General features: G+C 40.4%; 2 protein-coding genes across 3 annotated transcripts; one reads left to right on the plus strand and one right to left on the minus strand.

The window, feature by feature from the left end:
- The first annotated feature begins 2,444 nt into the window (after positions 1 to 2,444).
- On the plus strand, positions 2,445 to 11,534 carry LOC149974534 (ras-related C3 botulinum toxin substrate 1). 2 transcript variants are annotated; one of them, XM_090212803.1, is made up of 6 exons: positions 2,445 to 2,804; positions 4,868 to 4,939; positions 5,187 to 5,304; positions 7,636 to 7,698; positions 9,251 to 9,410; positions 9,733 to 11,534. In XM_090212803.1, the coding sequence occupies exons 1-6, from the start codon at positions 2,770 to 2,772 to the stop codon at positions 9,861 to 9,863; spliced, it is 579 nt and encodes a 192-aa protein (XP_090068929.1). In that variant the 5' UTR covers positions 2,445 to 2,769; the 3' UTR covers positions 9,864 to 11,534. The 2 variants fall into 2 exon arrangements, with proteins under 2 accessions (XP_090068929.1, XP_090068930.1); XM_090212804.1 differs by lacking the exon at positions 5,187 to 5,304 and having other exon boundaries at positions 2,502 to 2,804.
- On the minus strand, positions 11,442 to 16,224 carry LOC149974535 (ketimine reductase mu-crystallin-like). The gene is made up of 8 exons (XM_090212802.1): positions 15,771 to 16,224; positions 15,544 to 15,694; positions 15,319 to 15,381; positions 15,089 to 15,190; positions 14,756 to 14,939; positions 12,078 to 12,199; positions 11,834 to 11,918; positions 11,442 to 11,741 (listed from the first exon to the last, which is right to left on the minus strand). Exons 1-8 carry the CDS (start codon positions 15,935 to 15,937, stop codon positions 11,677 to 11,679), a joined length of 939 nt encoding a protein of 312 aa, XP_090068928.1. The 5' UTR covers positions 15,938 to 16,224; the 3' UTR covers positions 11,442 to 11,676.
- Between the last annotated feature and the right edge of the window lie 220 nt (positions 16,225 to 16,444).

The following is a 16,444-nucleotide window of genomic DNA, read 5'->3' on the forward strand; positions in this document are numbered from 1 at the left end:
TGATAATTTTTGTGTGATTTTGTTGTCAGCACATTCAACTATGTAAAGAAAAAAGTATTTAATAAGAATATTTCATTCATTCAGATCTAGGATGTGTTATTTTAGTGTTCCCTTTATTTTTTTGAGCAGTGTGTATGTATATATATATATATATGCAGAGGTAGGGATGCTCTGTGACATAATGCATTTAAGGTAGTGCATCTAACAAAGTTACCAACACCCACGGATTCTACACAAACCCCACACAATTCCTCTTTGAGCATCTTACATGTCTCCAATGCTCCACATTTCCATTGGGACACATATGTGTGTTAGTGCTAGTGCTGGCCCCTAGTCTCTGTGACAAGCATGTTTATCCTGCATTAATCTCTTTCCTCTGCTTTAACCCACCACTTAATGCTGTTGTCTATCCTATTAATGTGTCAATCGCTTCAAAATCCTCCAATAACATAATCCTTCCTGCACGATTCTGATGAGAGGTATAAACATAGAATTAGAATATAAACTGGACATGAACCTTCTTATGACGGTCCAGAGGTCAGCCATGTTAGTCAGGGAGTTGGTCAACCATGGCTTTGCCAGTGCTGTGATAATATATTGTGTAAAACAATGAATGCGAAGAATTTATCTACACTGTATGTGTTTTAGCTAGCCAGACAATTTTAGAGGAATAATTCCATTAATTTTTTAAACTAACTGCCAATATGCCAACATTCCATTCAAATGATGCAGTCAATCCACAGCCATGTAGTTGCTGAAATCAGTTGAAGACTGAGTTTAGAAAGTTTTAAATGCAACAAGTACTGATATTGTATCATATAATAACACTCAAAGCTTTCCAAGAAAACAACATCTGAGACATTCATGGTCTGTTTACATATATTTTAGAGGCTATTTATGCAGAAAATATGTATAAAACCTGTATAAACTCTATTTATAATTATATGACAGTATTTTAGATTGACTATAATTCCATTGCACAATTTCTGATACATCACATGCCTTTCTTTTATTTTCCTACATAATTAAAAGCAGGAAATGCATCACCTAGGAAGCTGCTGACATTCATTCCAATTAGACTGGTTTTGAATTTCTCCCTGACCAAGATTGCTGTAATTTTGGCCTCATTACGGAACTTTGAGGGTTCATGACATAGCCCCTCTAGTAATATAATAAGATCTCTCTGGGTAGAAATATATTGAACAAAAATATAAACACAATGTAAAGTGAGCTGAAATAAAAGTTCCCATAGATTTTCCATACACACAAAAAGCCTATTTCTCTCAATTTATTTGCACAAATTTGTATAAATCCCTGTTAGTGAGTATTTCTCATTATCCATGATAATACATCCACTTGACAGGTGTGGCATATCAAAAAGCTGATTAAATAGCATGATCATTAAACACACAAGGTGCACACCTTGTGCCGGGGACAGTAAAAGGCCACTCTAAAATATGAAGTTTTGTCACACAGCACAATACCAGGTGTTTCAAGTTTTGAAGGAGTGCACAATTCATATGCTGACTACAGGAATACCCCCCAGAGCTGTTACCAGAGAATTTAATTTTCATTCATTTTAGAGAATTTGGCAGTATGTCCAACCAGCCTCACAACTGCAGACCAAGTGCAACCACGCCAGCCCAGGACCTCCACAGTTCTGCATACTCACGAGACCCATTGAGCATGTTTGTGATGCTCTGGATTGATGTGTACGACAGCGTGTCCCAGTTCCCATCAATATCCAGCAACTTTGCACAGCCCTTGAAGTGGAGTGAGACAACATTACACAGGCCACAATCAACAGCCTGATCAATTCTATGCGAAGGGAATGTGTCGCCTAATGAATTTATTTCAATTGACTGATAACTCAGTAAAATCTTTCAAATTGTTGCATATTGCCTTTATATTTTTGTTTTTTGTTCAGTGTACATGGGCATGGGGAGACAGGGTTTGAGTTACCATGAAGACACTGATTAATTAAAGATGAACTCAAGCCACTTTAATAGTTTTGTTGAGAAGGGGATAATGGGAGAGGGGGGGGTGGACAGGGGCTGGAGAGAGAGAGAGCTCAAAATTACAGCTTAACTGGTTTTATATTGTCTTACTCAGATGTCTTACAACATGGATCCACAGTCAGCAGGGGATAAACTCCCTTTTAATCTGTTAATTTAGATAAGATGCAATTTTTCATCTATATAAATGTGGATAAACACATCCTTTTTCTTAGGATAAAACACAGGACAACTATGACACAGTTCCGGAGTGATGTAATCATAACACCCAAGGTATTGCATCTGGACTTGTCTTGACTGTCTCGTCTCATGCCTGCCTCCCTGAAATATTTACAATATTAAATGATGAGAAAATACTGCCCTCTAACGTTAATGACCTAAAGGTGGCTGTAGAAATATTAAATTTACCGCTAGGTGGCGTCTCTTGACAGTCCTTTGAAAATTCCTCTATCCAATCTACAGTAAACGGAAATGACTTGCATGGAATGGGAGTTACAGCTTCCGTTGTCTGAGGGCGTTTTTTCAAGTTTAGCACCAGAGATTTTTTTGGGTGGTGGCTGCTTGTTTTACAAGTTTAGAATTCCACCAAGTTATTGTTGAGGACACTGATTTGAAGGAATTATACTAATTTCCAAACTATCGTAACTTGGGCCCTCTAATCGAGGCTCAAACCTTGTTTTTCCCCGTTGGGGCAACTAACGAGTGGTTAACCGATCAGCTCAAATTTTATCTAGCTAGCTGAGAGAGGCGTCAGATGCAGGCCATCAAGTGTGTTGTAGTGGGGGACGGGTAAGTTTAACCTACATTTGTCTAGTTAGCTATGTTTATAAAATGTCTTACAATATAAGTTATGATGTAGAATATAAATTATAATATCAAAATTGTTTCTAGTAGCCCTTAGTTTGCTTGGTACTTTGCTAGCTAACTGGTGACAACTGTTGTCACTGTTTCCAGCTTGCTAACGACACATTTGTCTGTAAACTTGTGGCATGTTGTAATTTAGCTTAGCTAGCGTAATTGCTACCTACTGCTAACTGTTCAGCATTCTCGTTTGCTGTTTATGGTTACGCAGCTATATGCACTATTTTCTCAGACAGGGATATGCAAAAAAAATACATTTCCAATTCACACATCCGTATCAATACGCACCCACCATATTATCATTAGCTATTAAATTGTGCTTAGCAAGCTAGCAATCCTTTAGGGTGGGTTGCCCAAACATGGTTTAAATTAATCTTAGATTAGACCTCATTTAGATTTTGTATATCTAGGTTTATAGCTAGCAACTTTGCCTAATTTCAGTTTGTGACAAAACAAGCAAGTGTAGTGTAGAGAATCATTGTACCATTATTAACAGCTGTGAATATATATTTTACATAACCAGAAATTCTGTATTTTCAGCTGGTTGAAGCTGGTGAACAAAACAAAGTGAAAGACAAATGTAATTTAAGAATGGGCAGCATACACATAGTGCACACAGAACATATTTTTAGACTTGCTTACAATGAGAATGACATCTATAACTCACATCTATGTACATTTGGTCAGATCGCCCAAAATGTTACATACTGCAACTAACTTTTTGGGAGACCTGACCAAATGTGAGTTGTACATCTGTCATTTGCACGGTTTGCCAATAGATCCTCCAAACACCGGCTTCTTGGGCATTATCACTTAATTAAATAACTAAACTATGATTAGTGACACGTGTCATACATAATACATTCAACATAGCAATATGTTCTAATTTTATTCATATGGAAACAAACCAGCACTGGTCATTGCTAGTTTGCTAGATAGCTAGCAAAGTGAGTTTTCGAGCTTTTTGAAATTTGTGAAATTAGTTAATGTTACCTGGCTAGTTGAGTTTTACAAACATAAGCCGCAGGAGCTGAAATTGGTAATCGCTCTGAAAACACAGCACATGATAAACTTAAACATCCTCCAGTGGCAGTTTTAGATTTAATCCCTAACCTACTTTTACATTTGACTTTAAAACAGTGGAGCAACATGATTACATTTGATTTTTGTTTATAAAAGGATTACATTTAACTAGGATTAATTTAAGCCTACTGAGTGGCGCAGTGGTCTAAGGCACTGCATCGCAGTGCTAGCTGTGCCATTAGAGATTCTGGGTTCGAGTCCATGTTCTTTTGCCAGCCGGCCGTGACCCGGAGACCCATGGGGCGGCGCACAATTGGCCCAGTGTCGTCCAGGTTAGGGGAGGGTTTGTCCACCAGGGATGTCCTTGTCCCATCGCGCACTAGCGGCTACTGTGGCAGGCCGGGCACGCTGACACGGTCGCCAGGTGTTACTGTTTCCCTCGACACACTGGTGCGGCTGACTTCCGGGTTAAGTGGGCATTGTGTCAAGAAGCAGTGCGGCTTTGTTGGGTTGTTTCGGAGGACGCGTGGCTCTCTGCCTTCGCCTATCCTGAGTCCATACGGGAGTTTTAGTGACGAGACAAGACTGTAACAGCCAATTGGATAACACAACATTTTGGGGAAATAGGGAGTAATTTACAACTAGGTTTCAAGTTTGGTGCAACAAGATTTATAGATAAACTGGGTTAAATCAAGGTTTAAGAGTATCCATGATGGTGCAACCCAACCTAAATGTCTGCTGCATGTTCTTATTGAGCTACACCACCCAATTTTATTTAGGACATTGTGATTGGGACTCAAATGTGTCATTCTGCAGACATTTTTCAGTTGAACTCATTGTCTTAAGTTTGCCAGTTACACCCCATTCAAGTTCTCCTTTCAGTTTTGAAATTGACAAAAACAAAACTGAAGCCAGGTGGCTTATTTCTCCTCTTCATTCCTCCATCTCTTTATGCTTCTCTCCTCCAGAGCTGTGGGTAAAACATGCCTGCTCATCAGCTACACCACCAACGCGTTCCCCGGGGAATACATCCCCACAGTGTAAGTACACTCTCACTCTATCCCCCCACTCCCTCATCGTAGCAGGTGCCCCACACGAGAAACATAGAATGCCAACATTAACATTCAGAACTGTTATATTTTATAGTCAGATGTGGGGGTTTTTCTCCTGATGATCAGGAAATTCTATATTTGGCCTGTCGAATCATTGAAATTAACTCGTTGCCTTTATTTCTTGGTGGTGTGCTGATCACATCCATTGATGTCAATGTGGTGTATCTCTCTCTAGCTTTGACAACTACTCTGCCAATGTGATGGTAGATGGGAAACCAGTGAATCTGGGTCTATGGGATACAGCAGGACAGGAAGACTACGACAGACTCAGACCACTGTCCTATCCACAGACGGTAAAACAACAGGATAAATGTACTGTGTCCTCTAGGTCACTAGTGTCAGCAATGAAGACAGTCAAGCGACTTTACTGCGTCTCAAAGTATCAAACAAATTTTCAGATGTTTCTATGGGTACAGCCAAACAACGGAAGTGATGGGATTCGACTTTCGCTTTACTTCCTTACTGCAGTGTGCCAGTTCGCTGGTTGCAAACTTGGTGCGGTAAATTATTTGGAGTCAATTTATAGAGCATAAAAGTAAAGTAAACAAGTTTAATTTTGTATTTATTTCCTTCAAGTTTGCTAACGTTAGCTAGACCTACTAGTTGTACTGTTGTGATAATGTTAGTTGTGTCAGAGTTAAGGGCCATCCACAAAGCCAATAACGATAAACTATAGCCTACATAACTATAAAACCTTGGTGAGCATCCACACTAGGGGAAGGTTTATCGTTCTACAGTCCTACAGATGTCAGTCAACTGATCAACGCATCGTGCTGCCTATTAAAAAATTGAATGTTATAGGCTGTTAAGCCTAGTATAAAAAAAATATCAAGATAAATATTCTAGAGCTTTTTTCCCTGGGATTTTACGAGAAGAGGAATGGCTATCATGGAGAGGCTTGCGTAGCCTATAGCCTAAACAGCTGGAAAAGACAGGCTAGTGATGTCTGATGTGTAGCTGAAGTAAGAAGCTAGATATTAGGCTATTCATTAGCTAAATATTAGGGCTGTAGGCTAAATAATAACCAGTCAAAGTGCAAGAAAAATAAGTTAACAGATTATGAAATGTCAGATCTGTGGGTTCCTCCAGGCTACGCTCCGTTCCCCGCGAATGCAAAGCTCCACTATTGATTAGGGCTACATTTTTACACAAGACAATTATTCTACCTGTGCTACAACAGTGCAATGAGGAATTCATTTTTGTTACCAAGTCAGTACACAATTGTCTATAAGGCTGTAAACTACAGTGATATAGGCTAGTTTGAATAAACGCTCAAACGTCCTGTTTTGTTTCATGCCGAAATAACTGCATACAGCCTAGGCCTGATTATGCAACCATTTGGATCAGTTGGGGTACATTCTCGACAATTTAGAATGGCTAGAAAGGTACATTAGCAGGCGACTCGTATGGTGTATTTTGGCAGGATGTAGCCTATCGGTGTTAAGATGGGCCTACAAGGAAAATATGGGCTTCTCCTTTCCCACTCCCTGTGTGTTCTTAATGCTGTAGCTTATTTTACATTCAGCGAGCAAGTGTGCATCTCTCTTCCAATACACTATTTTCTTTACTAATAGCCTAAGTTAGAAGCCCTTAATTCATCAGCTCAATGTTAGGCTTCATACTGCAGTGAATATATCCAGTCAATTTACACAGTGAAAGAAAACATAGTTATCAGAAATGGAAATCATAGGTAGCCTACACTGTGCGGCCCCGAGGCTGAGCTCCCAGTCCCCGGGCACGCAGCTCGAAAAGCTACTCGATGGATTCTGTTTTTTTTAGGGACCAGAAATGTATCCAACCTAGGCTACAACAATGTCATTAATAATTTTCTTGTTTTCAAGTGAGTATAAAACTCTAGACTGCAAACTGCTGTGAATTGCCATTGTTATTTCAATAATCGCTCAAAAGCCTGGTGTTTTTCATGCATATTCATTTAGAAAAATAACTGCATCTAGCCTGCCTTATTGGGCAATCATTTGGATCGGTTATGGGTCTTTTCTCTGCAGTTTAGCCTACAAGGTCCAGGCACATTAGCAGGTCAGTAATATGGTGTATTTTGTCAGGATGTATTGGCTAACAGAAACATGCTAATGCAGGGATTTCTAGTGGCGCGCATATGGATTATCATAATAGGTGAGCACAGAGGAAGTTGTTTTAAAATTGCTGTCAGCTCTGCATAAAGAATCAATCCCTACAACATTGTGAATAATATAACAAGATAATCAGGGCGTTAGGGAAAGGCGTATTGAGCGTTTCTTATGGCTCAGAGGTCTGTATGAGGAGGAGAGTACAGCCTGCTTTCCACAGTACTGAAACAATGTCTGGAGCAGACATTAAGGAAGTGAAAGAGTGCTCTGTTTGCCCCACATTCTGGGCTCTGACTCCTCCCGGCAATTGAGTGTTCAGGGAAACTTTGTCCTCCTAGATAACAGTAAAGTTGTATCGCAGTGAATTGAGGATGTTCATGAACTCTGTTGTCTGTGTCATGTATGTTTTTTTTGTACCATTCATAGCTACAAAACATTAATCTCCATAAATTGTAAGTGTCAATTTTTCATGTTTGATCTTGTAATGCTGTACTCGTATGACCAAATAAATAATGCTGGTTGTTTCCTCCCCAACAGGATGTGTTTTTGATCTGTTTCTCTCTCGTGAGTCCTGCCTCCTTTGAAAACGTCCGTGCCAAGGTGAGTCATAGTCTCCGCTTTGTTTCTGTTAAGTATTAAGTTAACAGAAAAACTAATCTTGAAAATAAGAGAGCCGCACACTCTAGGAGCTCAGATGCAAAAATGTAATTACCAACGTTTCGACAGCCAAGCTGTCTTTAGGGTATAATCACAAACACTGCGGGATGACTCGTTTATATAGTGTCAAAAGACACAGGTGTCTGTAATCATGGCCAAGAGTGGCCTAATATCATTGGTTAATTCTCAAATATTAAAATGTCATACAAAGAACAGCATACAAACAACAAATGGATAGCATACGATCATAGATTAATTTGACAACACAAGCTTACAAACAATTACAATGGCAAAGTCACAATAATCACAAGAATGCCTTCAGATCAAAGTCTACGTTGAGACCGAAGGGCGCAAGGGTCTTTAAGTTAAAGATCGAGGCAGCCTCTCGTTTTAACAATAAATTATCAAGGTCACCCCCTCTCCTAGGGAGGGTGACATGTTCGATGCCAATATAACGCAGAGACGAAATCGAGTGGCCTGCCTCCAAGAAGTGGGCCGCAACTGGATAAGTAAAGTTTTTACACCTAATGGTGCTACGATGCTCTGAGATACGTACTTTTAATTTGCTCTTTGTTTTACCACAAGGACAAGTTATAAGATAAATAACTGCCTTAGTGGAGCACGTAGTAACACCTTTGATTGGGATCGATTTCTGTTTGTGGGTGTTTGAAGGATCTACATTTATAAGTGCCATTACATTGAGCACAGCCATTACATTTGTAATTTCCATCCAGTAGGGGCGCAAATAGACGTTGTTCAGGAATATCTTGGGGTGGTAAATCAGTGTATCAATTGGTCTCTGAGATTTCTGCCCCGCGAGAATACGACCAAGGGAAGGTTCGAAAACACATTACCGAGACTACCATCGGATTTTAGGATGTGCCAATGTTTGTGAACAATCCCTTAATTTGTTCAGGGCACTTTGAATAGCGGGTAGTTAGAACGCAAGAATGCGTCTTTTTGCGAGACTGACCTTGAAAAAGGTTTTGTTTTGAATTTTCTCAAAGGCAATATTAATCTGATCATTCTTGTAGCCCCTCTCCTTGAACTTTCTTTGTGTCTCGGCCATATTTCTGTCGAAATCTGATTGTTTTTTGCAAATTCTTTTGATTCGATAGAATTGGCTGTAGGGCAAACTGATTTTCAAGGGAAGTGGGTGACATCTATCAGCCCTCAACAAACTGTTACGATCAGCAGGCTTCCTGTAAAGATCAGTGTATAGAACATTATCTTCACACAAGATCAGAAGATCAAGAAAACTGATTTGACGTGTGTCAGATTGCATTAAATCTCAGATGCTCAGAACAGGAGTTAAGAAAAGCATAAAATGCCTGGAGCTGTATTAACTTAAGTATTAAGTTATCAACATGGTCATTGCTTGACAGGGTGGATTTTATCCACATTCTCAAAACAACTGATGTACTTGATAGATAGGCCTCTAGTCTACAGTAACATCCTGATCCTATCCTGACTGTCTTGGCCCTGTCCTCCATAGTGGTACCCAGAGGTGAGACACCACTGCCCCAACACCCCAATCATCCTGGTGGGCACCAAGCTGGATCTGAGAGATGACAAGGACACCATCGAGAAGCTGAAGGAGAAGAAACTCACCCCCATCACCTACCCCCAGGGTCTGGCCATGGCAAAAGAGATTGGTTAGTATGCTAATAGTACTTTAGTGTCCTGTCCAGGGGGTGTACTTGTACATCAAGCTGCATCACGCTACAAAAACATCAGATAACAGATATGAGCTGTTCTGGCTCGGACAAGGCTTACTTCTTAGTAATACTTGAGGGCCCGGTATCCCGGACGTAGAGCGAACTTTTTACTGGACAACACAGCAAGGTCAATGGAGTTTCTCCATAGCTTCATTTGCAACCCGATGGGGTAGTCTTAGCTATTATTCAATTCAGGATTTTAATGAATGAAATCCCTGTTTGCTGTGACGTTGAATGCCGGCCTGTCTCCCCTCTACAGGAGCAGTAAAGTACCTGGAATGCTCAGCCTTGACACAGCGTGGCCTTAAGACAGTGTTTGACGAAGCCATCCGGGCGGTCTTGTGTCCCCCGCCCGTCAAGAAGAGGAAGAGAAAGTGTTCACTACTCTAAACGCCGCAGACAGGAAGTAGGAAGTCACACTGCAGTCTGAGCTCACCTATTGGTTGGGGGGAGGAAGAAGAGGGTGGGGGAGTGTCTTAAGAGGGAAGATTCTACAGATGTCATTTTTTTTCTCTCTCGGATTGTAATTAGTACATAGTACTTAAATATGATTTTTATTATACAAATCCTAGAATTAGAGCTTTGTGAAATTCCTGCTGCCTTCTAAAAATAATAACTTTTTTTTTAATGTTCTTGGACGATACTAATTGTTCTTTTCAATTTCAGTCTCTTTCCATTCTTCTCGAGTCCATATTGTTTGTTTACAGACTTCAATTGTGTAGAATTGAGGTGTTGCCAAAATTCCTACCGCATATAACGGTCATCACTTTCTTGTAGCTCCATGTACACTAAATGTAATGATTTCTTCTTGTTTTTTCTTTTGTACCATATGTGCGACCATAATTAGCAAAATCTTAAAATATCCTTTAAATGGTTCAAGAGAAATTGAAGTAAACTCTTAAAAAAACAAAAAAAAGTGTTGTAGTGTCTTCTATGTTCTATAATCATACTCTATGTAGATCAAGTAAATTTAGATCAATTGTTTCTCGTCAGGTAGATTTTATCTATCCATCCAATACATCGTCAAAATAACTGTCAATAATGGATAATAGCGATCACTTTATACCTAGGTGGATTAAATGCTTATTAGATCAATCTAAATATCAACTTACAGTACTTGCCCCTTGATCTGATAAAATAGTATTTTACATTCTACAGGTGTCTATACAGATGCACCTGAACAGGTGAATAGGAGAACCTGTTAGAAAGTGGATGGAGAATGGTTCTTTATCAGACCAATTTAGATGGATCCCTCTTGTTGGATTAAACAACGGTTTCACAAACGGTGTTTTCTGTACATAAACACAAAATACATCCATTGTACGAGTATTGTCAGTAATGGAACTGTACTGTGTAGTCTGCCAGATGTACACTCCAAACACCTGCGTGTGTCAACCTTTTTTGTTATAGGCCTTCTTTGTTATAAGGTAGAATTCAACCTCATTCCCTCTAAGAACATATGCTGTCAGCAGATGCCATCTATCCAGTCCTTTACAGAAGGTCTAGTTCTTGTGTGAAGAATCTGGACTTTGTTTGCTACTCGAAACAACATAGTTGTGAACTCATTTTAACATTAAGCTTTATCATCACTAACATCATGATGCTATGTAAACATTACCTTGTTGTTTTGTCATCAGAGCTGCCTATTACTAGTCTGGGTACCAGTCTTTCTAGCTAACATTCCACTCCTTGCCACTCCTTTCATTTGGCCAATGGCAGGAATGTAATAGCTGAACAGGGACTATATCCAGGCTAACCTATTACTGTATCACTAAAAACTGAGCAATTTAAAATAATTCAGAAGTTGTAACTGACCATGTTGTCTTTGTCTTATTGTAGCTTCTAATTGCTGTATTTAAAATATACAGTAGTTCACCTACCAGTGAATTTTCAAAGTACTCTTTTTAATTTGAACTGAGTGAGGCTGTTCTGAGCTGTTAACAGCACAATGAAAGAAATTATACCTGATTTTTCTTTGGCTAAATGTGGTTTTATTTTGACAATAGTAGTTTTAATCTGCTGATTTTTTTTTTTAAAGCCAATAAATTCATTTAAAATCTCTGCCTGTCATTTTTTACTTTCTGTTGTGCAGATGTAGGAATAACACAGTAACTCCCACTATCTTTCCACCAACTCCCTTTAATATAGAACTGGTGGGAATGTAAGTGATCGCATCCATGGCCATCCCATTATCCTCAGGTCTTCAGTGTTTGTTCTTCCACTGTTCAAACACAAGCTTGGCAGAGACTGCATCTTGAATCCCCATTCCTGTTGTATACAAACAGGGTCAATAAAACTATGGAAAAAGTACAATGAAGGAACATGTTACAGGATTTGAATAGAGCATAAAGACAATCTACCAAGGGATTTGAACACACTGGTCTTCTCTCTAAGGGCAGGTCTTGTTCCATTGAGAACCTCTCCAAGCTCTGCAAACACTTTGGCCTGGAGATGAAGTATTCATTAGCACACCAAATCATGTTAAACATGTTTATCCTTTAATTGGGATTACCCACTTGTATAACTTCCATAAACCAAGATTGCATTCAGTAGGCACAGCCAGAAGAAACCCATATACAGAAGACTAATAGTCTCACAACCTACCCCAGACAGGATGATGTCACCTGACTCTGCCACAGCTCCCTCTCTGCTGTCTACATACACCTCAGCCTGTCTCATCAACACATCATCCAGCTCCCTCCAGTCTGGCCTGCAGGCTCCCACAGCTGATGCGCGCGCACACACACACACACACAACAATGATACGTTACATTAAGAACAAAGAGAGATGTCCTGTCTTTCTGATGTCCTGCACAAGCGACATGACTCAATTCATTATTTTAGGAGATTTGAACTGGGGCGTGCATACATCTGTATCGGACTCTTTTAAATAACTCTGAATCTCGCTCTAATTAATGCGCCGACAAGACCGAATCCCAGAGCACCTAACAAATCAACGCTATTGGACATTATTCTAACGAATACCCCTCACAACGAATACACATCAACTGGGATATTCTGCAATGTCTGTGATCACTGTGCAATTGCTTGTGTTAGAAATACAAAAATGACCAAAGCCAAATCCCATTATTTTTAAAATATATTTTAGACAGCTTGATGAGCAAGCGTTCTTACATGATCTGTACCATAATATTGACAGAGTAAGTCTGATTCCCGATGTTGACACTGCCTGGGACTATTTGTATATGAAATTTGTGTCGATTTGCGATAAACATGCCCCTGTGAAGAAATTTAGAATCAGTGGAAGGGACAATCCCTGGTTTTCAGATAACTTGGCAGAATTAATTAGAAAGAGAAATGTCTTTGGGCTCAAGCTAGACATACAAATGCTCCTGTTGACTGGGCCTCCTTCAGAGCACAAAGAAACAAATGCACAGGATTGATCAGGAAGTCCAAATCAGATGACTATTTAAATGCAGAGAACCTAAACAACCCTAACAAGTTCTGGAAGCTAATCAAATCAGTGTCAGGTTCTAATGTATCCTCTGGCCTTCCTGCCCATTTAATGATGGATTCTAATGAAGAGAAGGATATAGCCGATATTATAGGGGTTTTTAACAAGCACTTCATATCTGCTGGTTCAGTTTTTGATAATGGTGGGGCCCAGGCCTCTAATGTAAGCTCTGTTACAGTAAACTATGATATAGGCCCTCACGTGAACCATTTTAACGTTGAGCCTGTTTCTTATACTGAGGTCTATAAAACACTAGAGGCAATAGACACTAAAAAGTCTGCAGGTTCAGACAACCTTGACCCCTACCTCTTAAAGATAGTAGCTGGTATTATTACTGAACCTGTGGCTCACATGTTCAACTTGAGTCTCTTGACCAATTCCATACCAGCATTTGGAAAGCAGCTTATGTCCCCCACTGCTAAAGAGTGGAGATCCCTCAGATGCCAATAACAATCGTCCTATCTCCAAACTCCCTATCATGGCCAAAGTCTATGAATCCCTAGTGAACTCACAGTTAAAAAGCATCTTCATTGAAAAGAACATACTGAGCGGGGTTCAGTCTGGCTTTAGATCGGGGCACAGCACCACAACTGCAGCTATGGCTGTGGCAAATTACATAATAAATGCACTTGATAAAAAGCAACATTGTGCTGCTCTGCTTGTGGATTTATCAAAGGCCTTTGATTCAGTTGACCATGAATTGTTGCTAGCTAGACTCAGAAACACTGGTCTCAGTGAAGGGGCAGTAAATAGGTTTAGGAACTATCTTTCTGACAGAACACAACGTGTATAACTGACCATCACAAGTCTGGCATTCTTGAGATTAATAGAGGTGTGCCCCAGGGTTCCATTTTATTTCCTGTGTTGTTCTCAATGTTTATTAATGATTTGGGAAATGGGATGCAACCAGCAAAGTTACATCTATATGCAGATGATACAGTCATATATTCATGTGCTCCTTCTCTGGTTAAGGCTGTTGAAGAGCTCCAGACTGCTTTTCAGTCACTGCAGGCCTGCCTTTATGGCCTCAAACTGGTCTTGAAAGAAAATTCAATTCATGACCTTTACCAGAGCTAGAACTCTGCCAGAGAACGTTAGCATTGTCACATCTGGTGGCTTATCCATTGAAAAGGTGTCATCCTACAAATACCATGGTTGTCCTCCAAGTTGTCCTTCAAAGTTCATGTGGATAATCTTGTGACAAAGCTTATATTGAAATTGGGTTTTTATTTTCGTAATAAGGCTTGCTTTCCGATTGCACATTGTACCAAATGGTAGGTTGGTACACTTTACTTTGTATGTGCAGAAAGATACATTTGTATGTGTTCACCTACAAAGCCGTTTTGGGTAAACTCCCTCTTTACCTCTGTAGTGTGGTCTCCTTCACTACCAGCAGTTACCATACCCGGTCTGCTAGGTGGTTGCTACTTAAGGTCCCCAGGACATTCACAGTATTAGGCAAGACTGCCTTCTCTTCTTGTGTACCAGAGGCATGGAATAGTCTATAACCCATGCTTCATCTAGATATGTTAGTGCCACTGAATTCATTTAAAATAATGATGGGAGACTGTTACGGAGGAGTGTAAATGCTTTTTTTAGGCTGGATCATGTTCAGTTGTATGTTTTAATTCTGAAATGTTTTGATTGTTGCTGCCTTTTTGGCCAGGTCTCCCTTGAAAAAGAGACTCTGGGTCTCAATGGGCTTTTCCTGGTTAAATAAATGTTAAAATAAAAAATGTAATATACAGTATGTTATCTTCACACATCAAAGTCTTAAGGCATGGCACTATCAACTCAGTTTCCTCACCTGCTACATGGGCACCTGGCTTGACCCACTGGCCAAAGAGCACTGGTTCACTGGCCCCAGTCACAGTGACTATGACGTCTGCACCGTTCACTGCCTCCTCCACTGACTCCCATACTGTAACGTGACCCTGGGTGGACTGGGCAAACCTCTCCGCCGTCTCTTTCCTCCTGCTCCACACGCGGACCTGTAATGACGTGATCCCTCAATGGTCTTTCATATTTTCTCATGACCCACAAGATATTTCTAACCAGAACCCAGTTTTATGTCTGGAGGATATAGCCACAACACACCAGCTCTAATCACCCATTCAGAAACACGGAATCACTCTGGTACCTCTTTAAAGGAGAAGGTTTCTGTGAAGACGTTGTAGTGGCTGAGGGCCTGATGGCCAGCTCCCAGTATGGTCAACACCTCCGACTTGGCTGGCATCAACAGCTGGACAGTTCCAAGGGGGGTTCCAAACATTCCAAAGTTAGAACCGCACAATGTTATTGACAGGTAGTGAGGAATCACCAATAAAGAGAGTATGCATGCCCGCCTAGGCCACAAAGAGAGGGCCTTACTTTGGCAGAAATAGCAGACACTGCTGCTGTCCTTTTGGCTGTGATGACCTCCCCATCCATGACCTGCAGATGTCAACCACACTGAGACAGATGTTATTACTGAATTGACCTCTATTATAACCAGCTGTGCTAAATCCTTGAAGTATTTAACTTTACTTGTATTGCTAATCACAAATGATAAATAACATCTAATGGCCACTGTTCAATGATCATAGGCATACTCACAGCTTTGACATTCCCATACTCAGGATCAAACAGCAACACTGTGGCTTGAGTTGATGGCAGAGTTGACCCACTCTCCCTCTTGTAGAAGCACACCATTTTTGTGCACAGGATGTCTTCATGCACCAAATACGCAGGCATCAGCCCCAGAAATCTGTCCGGAACATTTTTGGAACAGTATTGTTACTAAATTACCGACCAATGATAAATAGGGGAATGAATAAACATACCCATTGTATTTTTGTAACGGGACCGTAGTACGAACGGGCTGGATCACTTCTGCGCTGTCCAGTTTGGAAAACTTCCCCAGTGCTACTTCAAGTCGCGGGATCAAATCTTTATAATGCAACAAACCTTCAACCTCATCTTGTCGTATAAGAACGGGTGGCTCAGCCATGGTGGCTAAAGCTTTTGCTCAACTCAAGCGTACAGACAGTTTATGATCAGTGATGCGAGTCCAAAAGTTCAACTTGGTTGAAATGTGACCTCGGTATTGGGTAAATTATTCCAGCTCAGACGCTGCGTTCAAGACACCAAACGGTTGCGTGAACGCTAGGATATGTTCTAAAAACGCCCTACAAGAAGATCAAATGGGCACATATTGATTCTGCCAAGGTAGTTCTATGAGGTTTCTGTGTTATGCACTATAGCCCATTACCATATATATGATTGAATATTATCTGCTGTTAGCTTGTGTGGATGTATGTATGTGTTATGCAACATAGCTGACTTGAAACATTGTTAACAGTTTCAAGGCCATGGGACTTTCTCATGATGGAAAAATACAGAGAAGCATGAAGACAAGAAGTGTTCAATGAGTTGGGAGGGGGGCACATTCAGAGCGGGGTGTTGCGAGAACAAGCGGTATTTTGTTAGATAACAGGAGCCAGGTGCGAGATAACGG

Source organism: Oncorhynchus mykiss, chromosome 20 (assembly GCF_057628025.1).
Source record: "Oncorhynchus mykiss isolate SJ-2025 chromosome 20, ASM5762802v1, whole genome shotgun sequence".
Classification (NCBI taxonomy): Eukaryota; Metazoa; Chordata; class Actinopteri; order Salmoniformes; family Salmonidae; genus Oncorhynchus; species Oncorhynchus mykiss.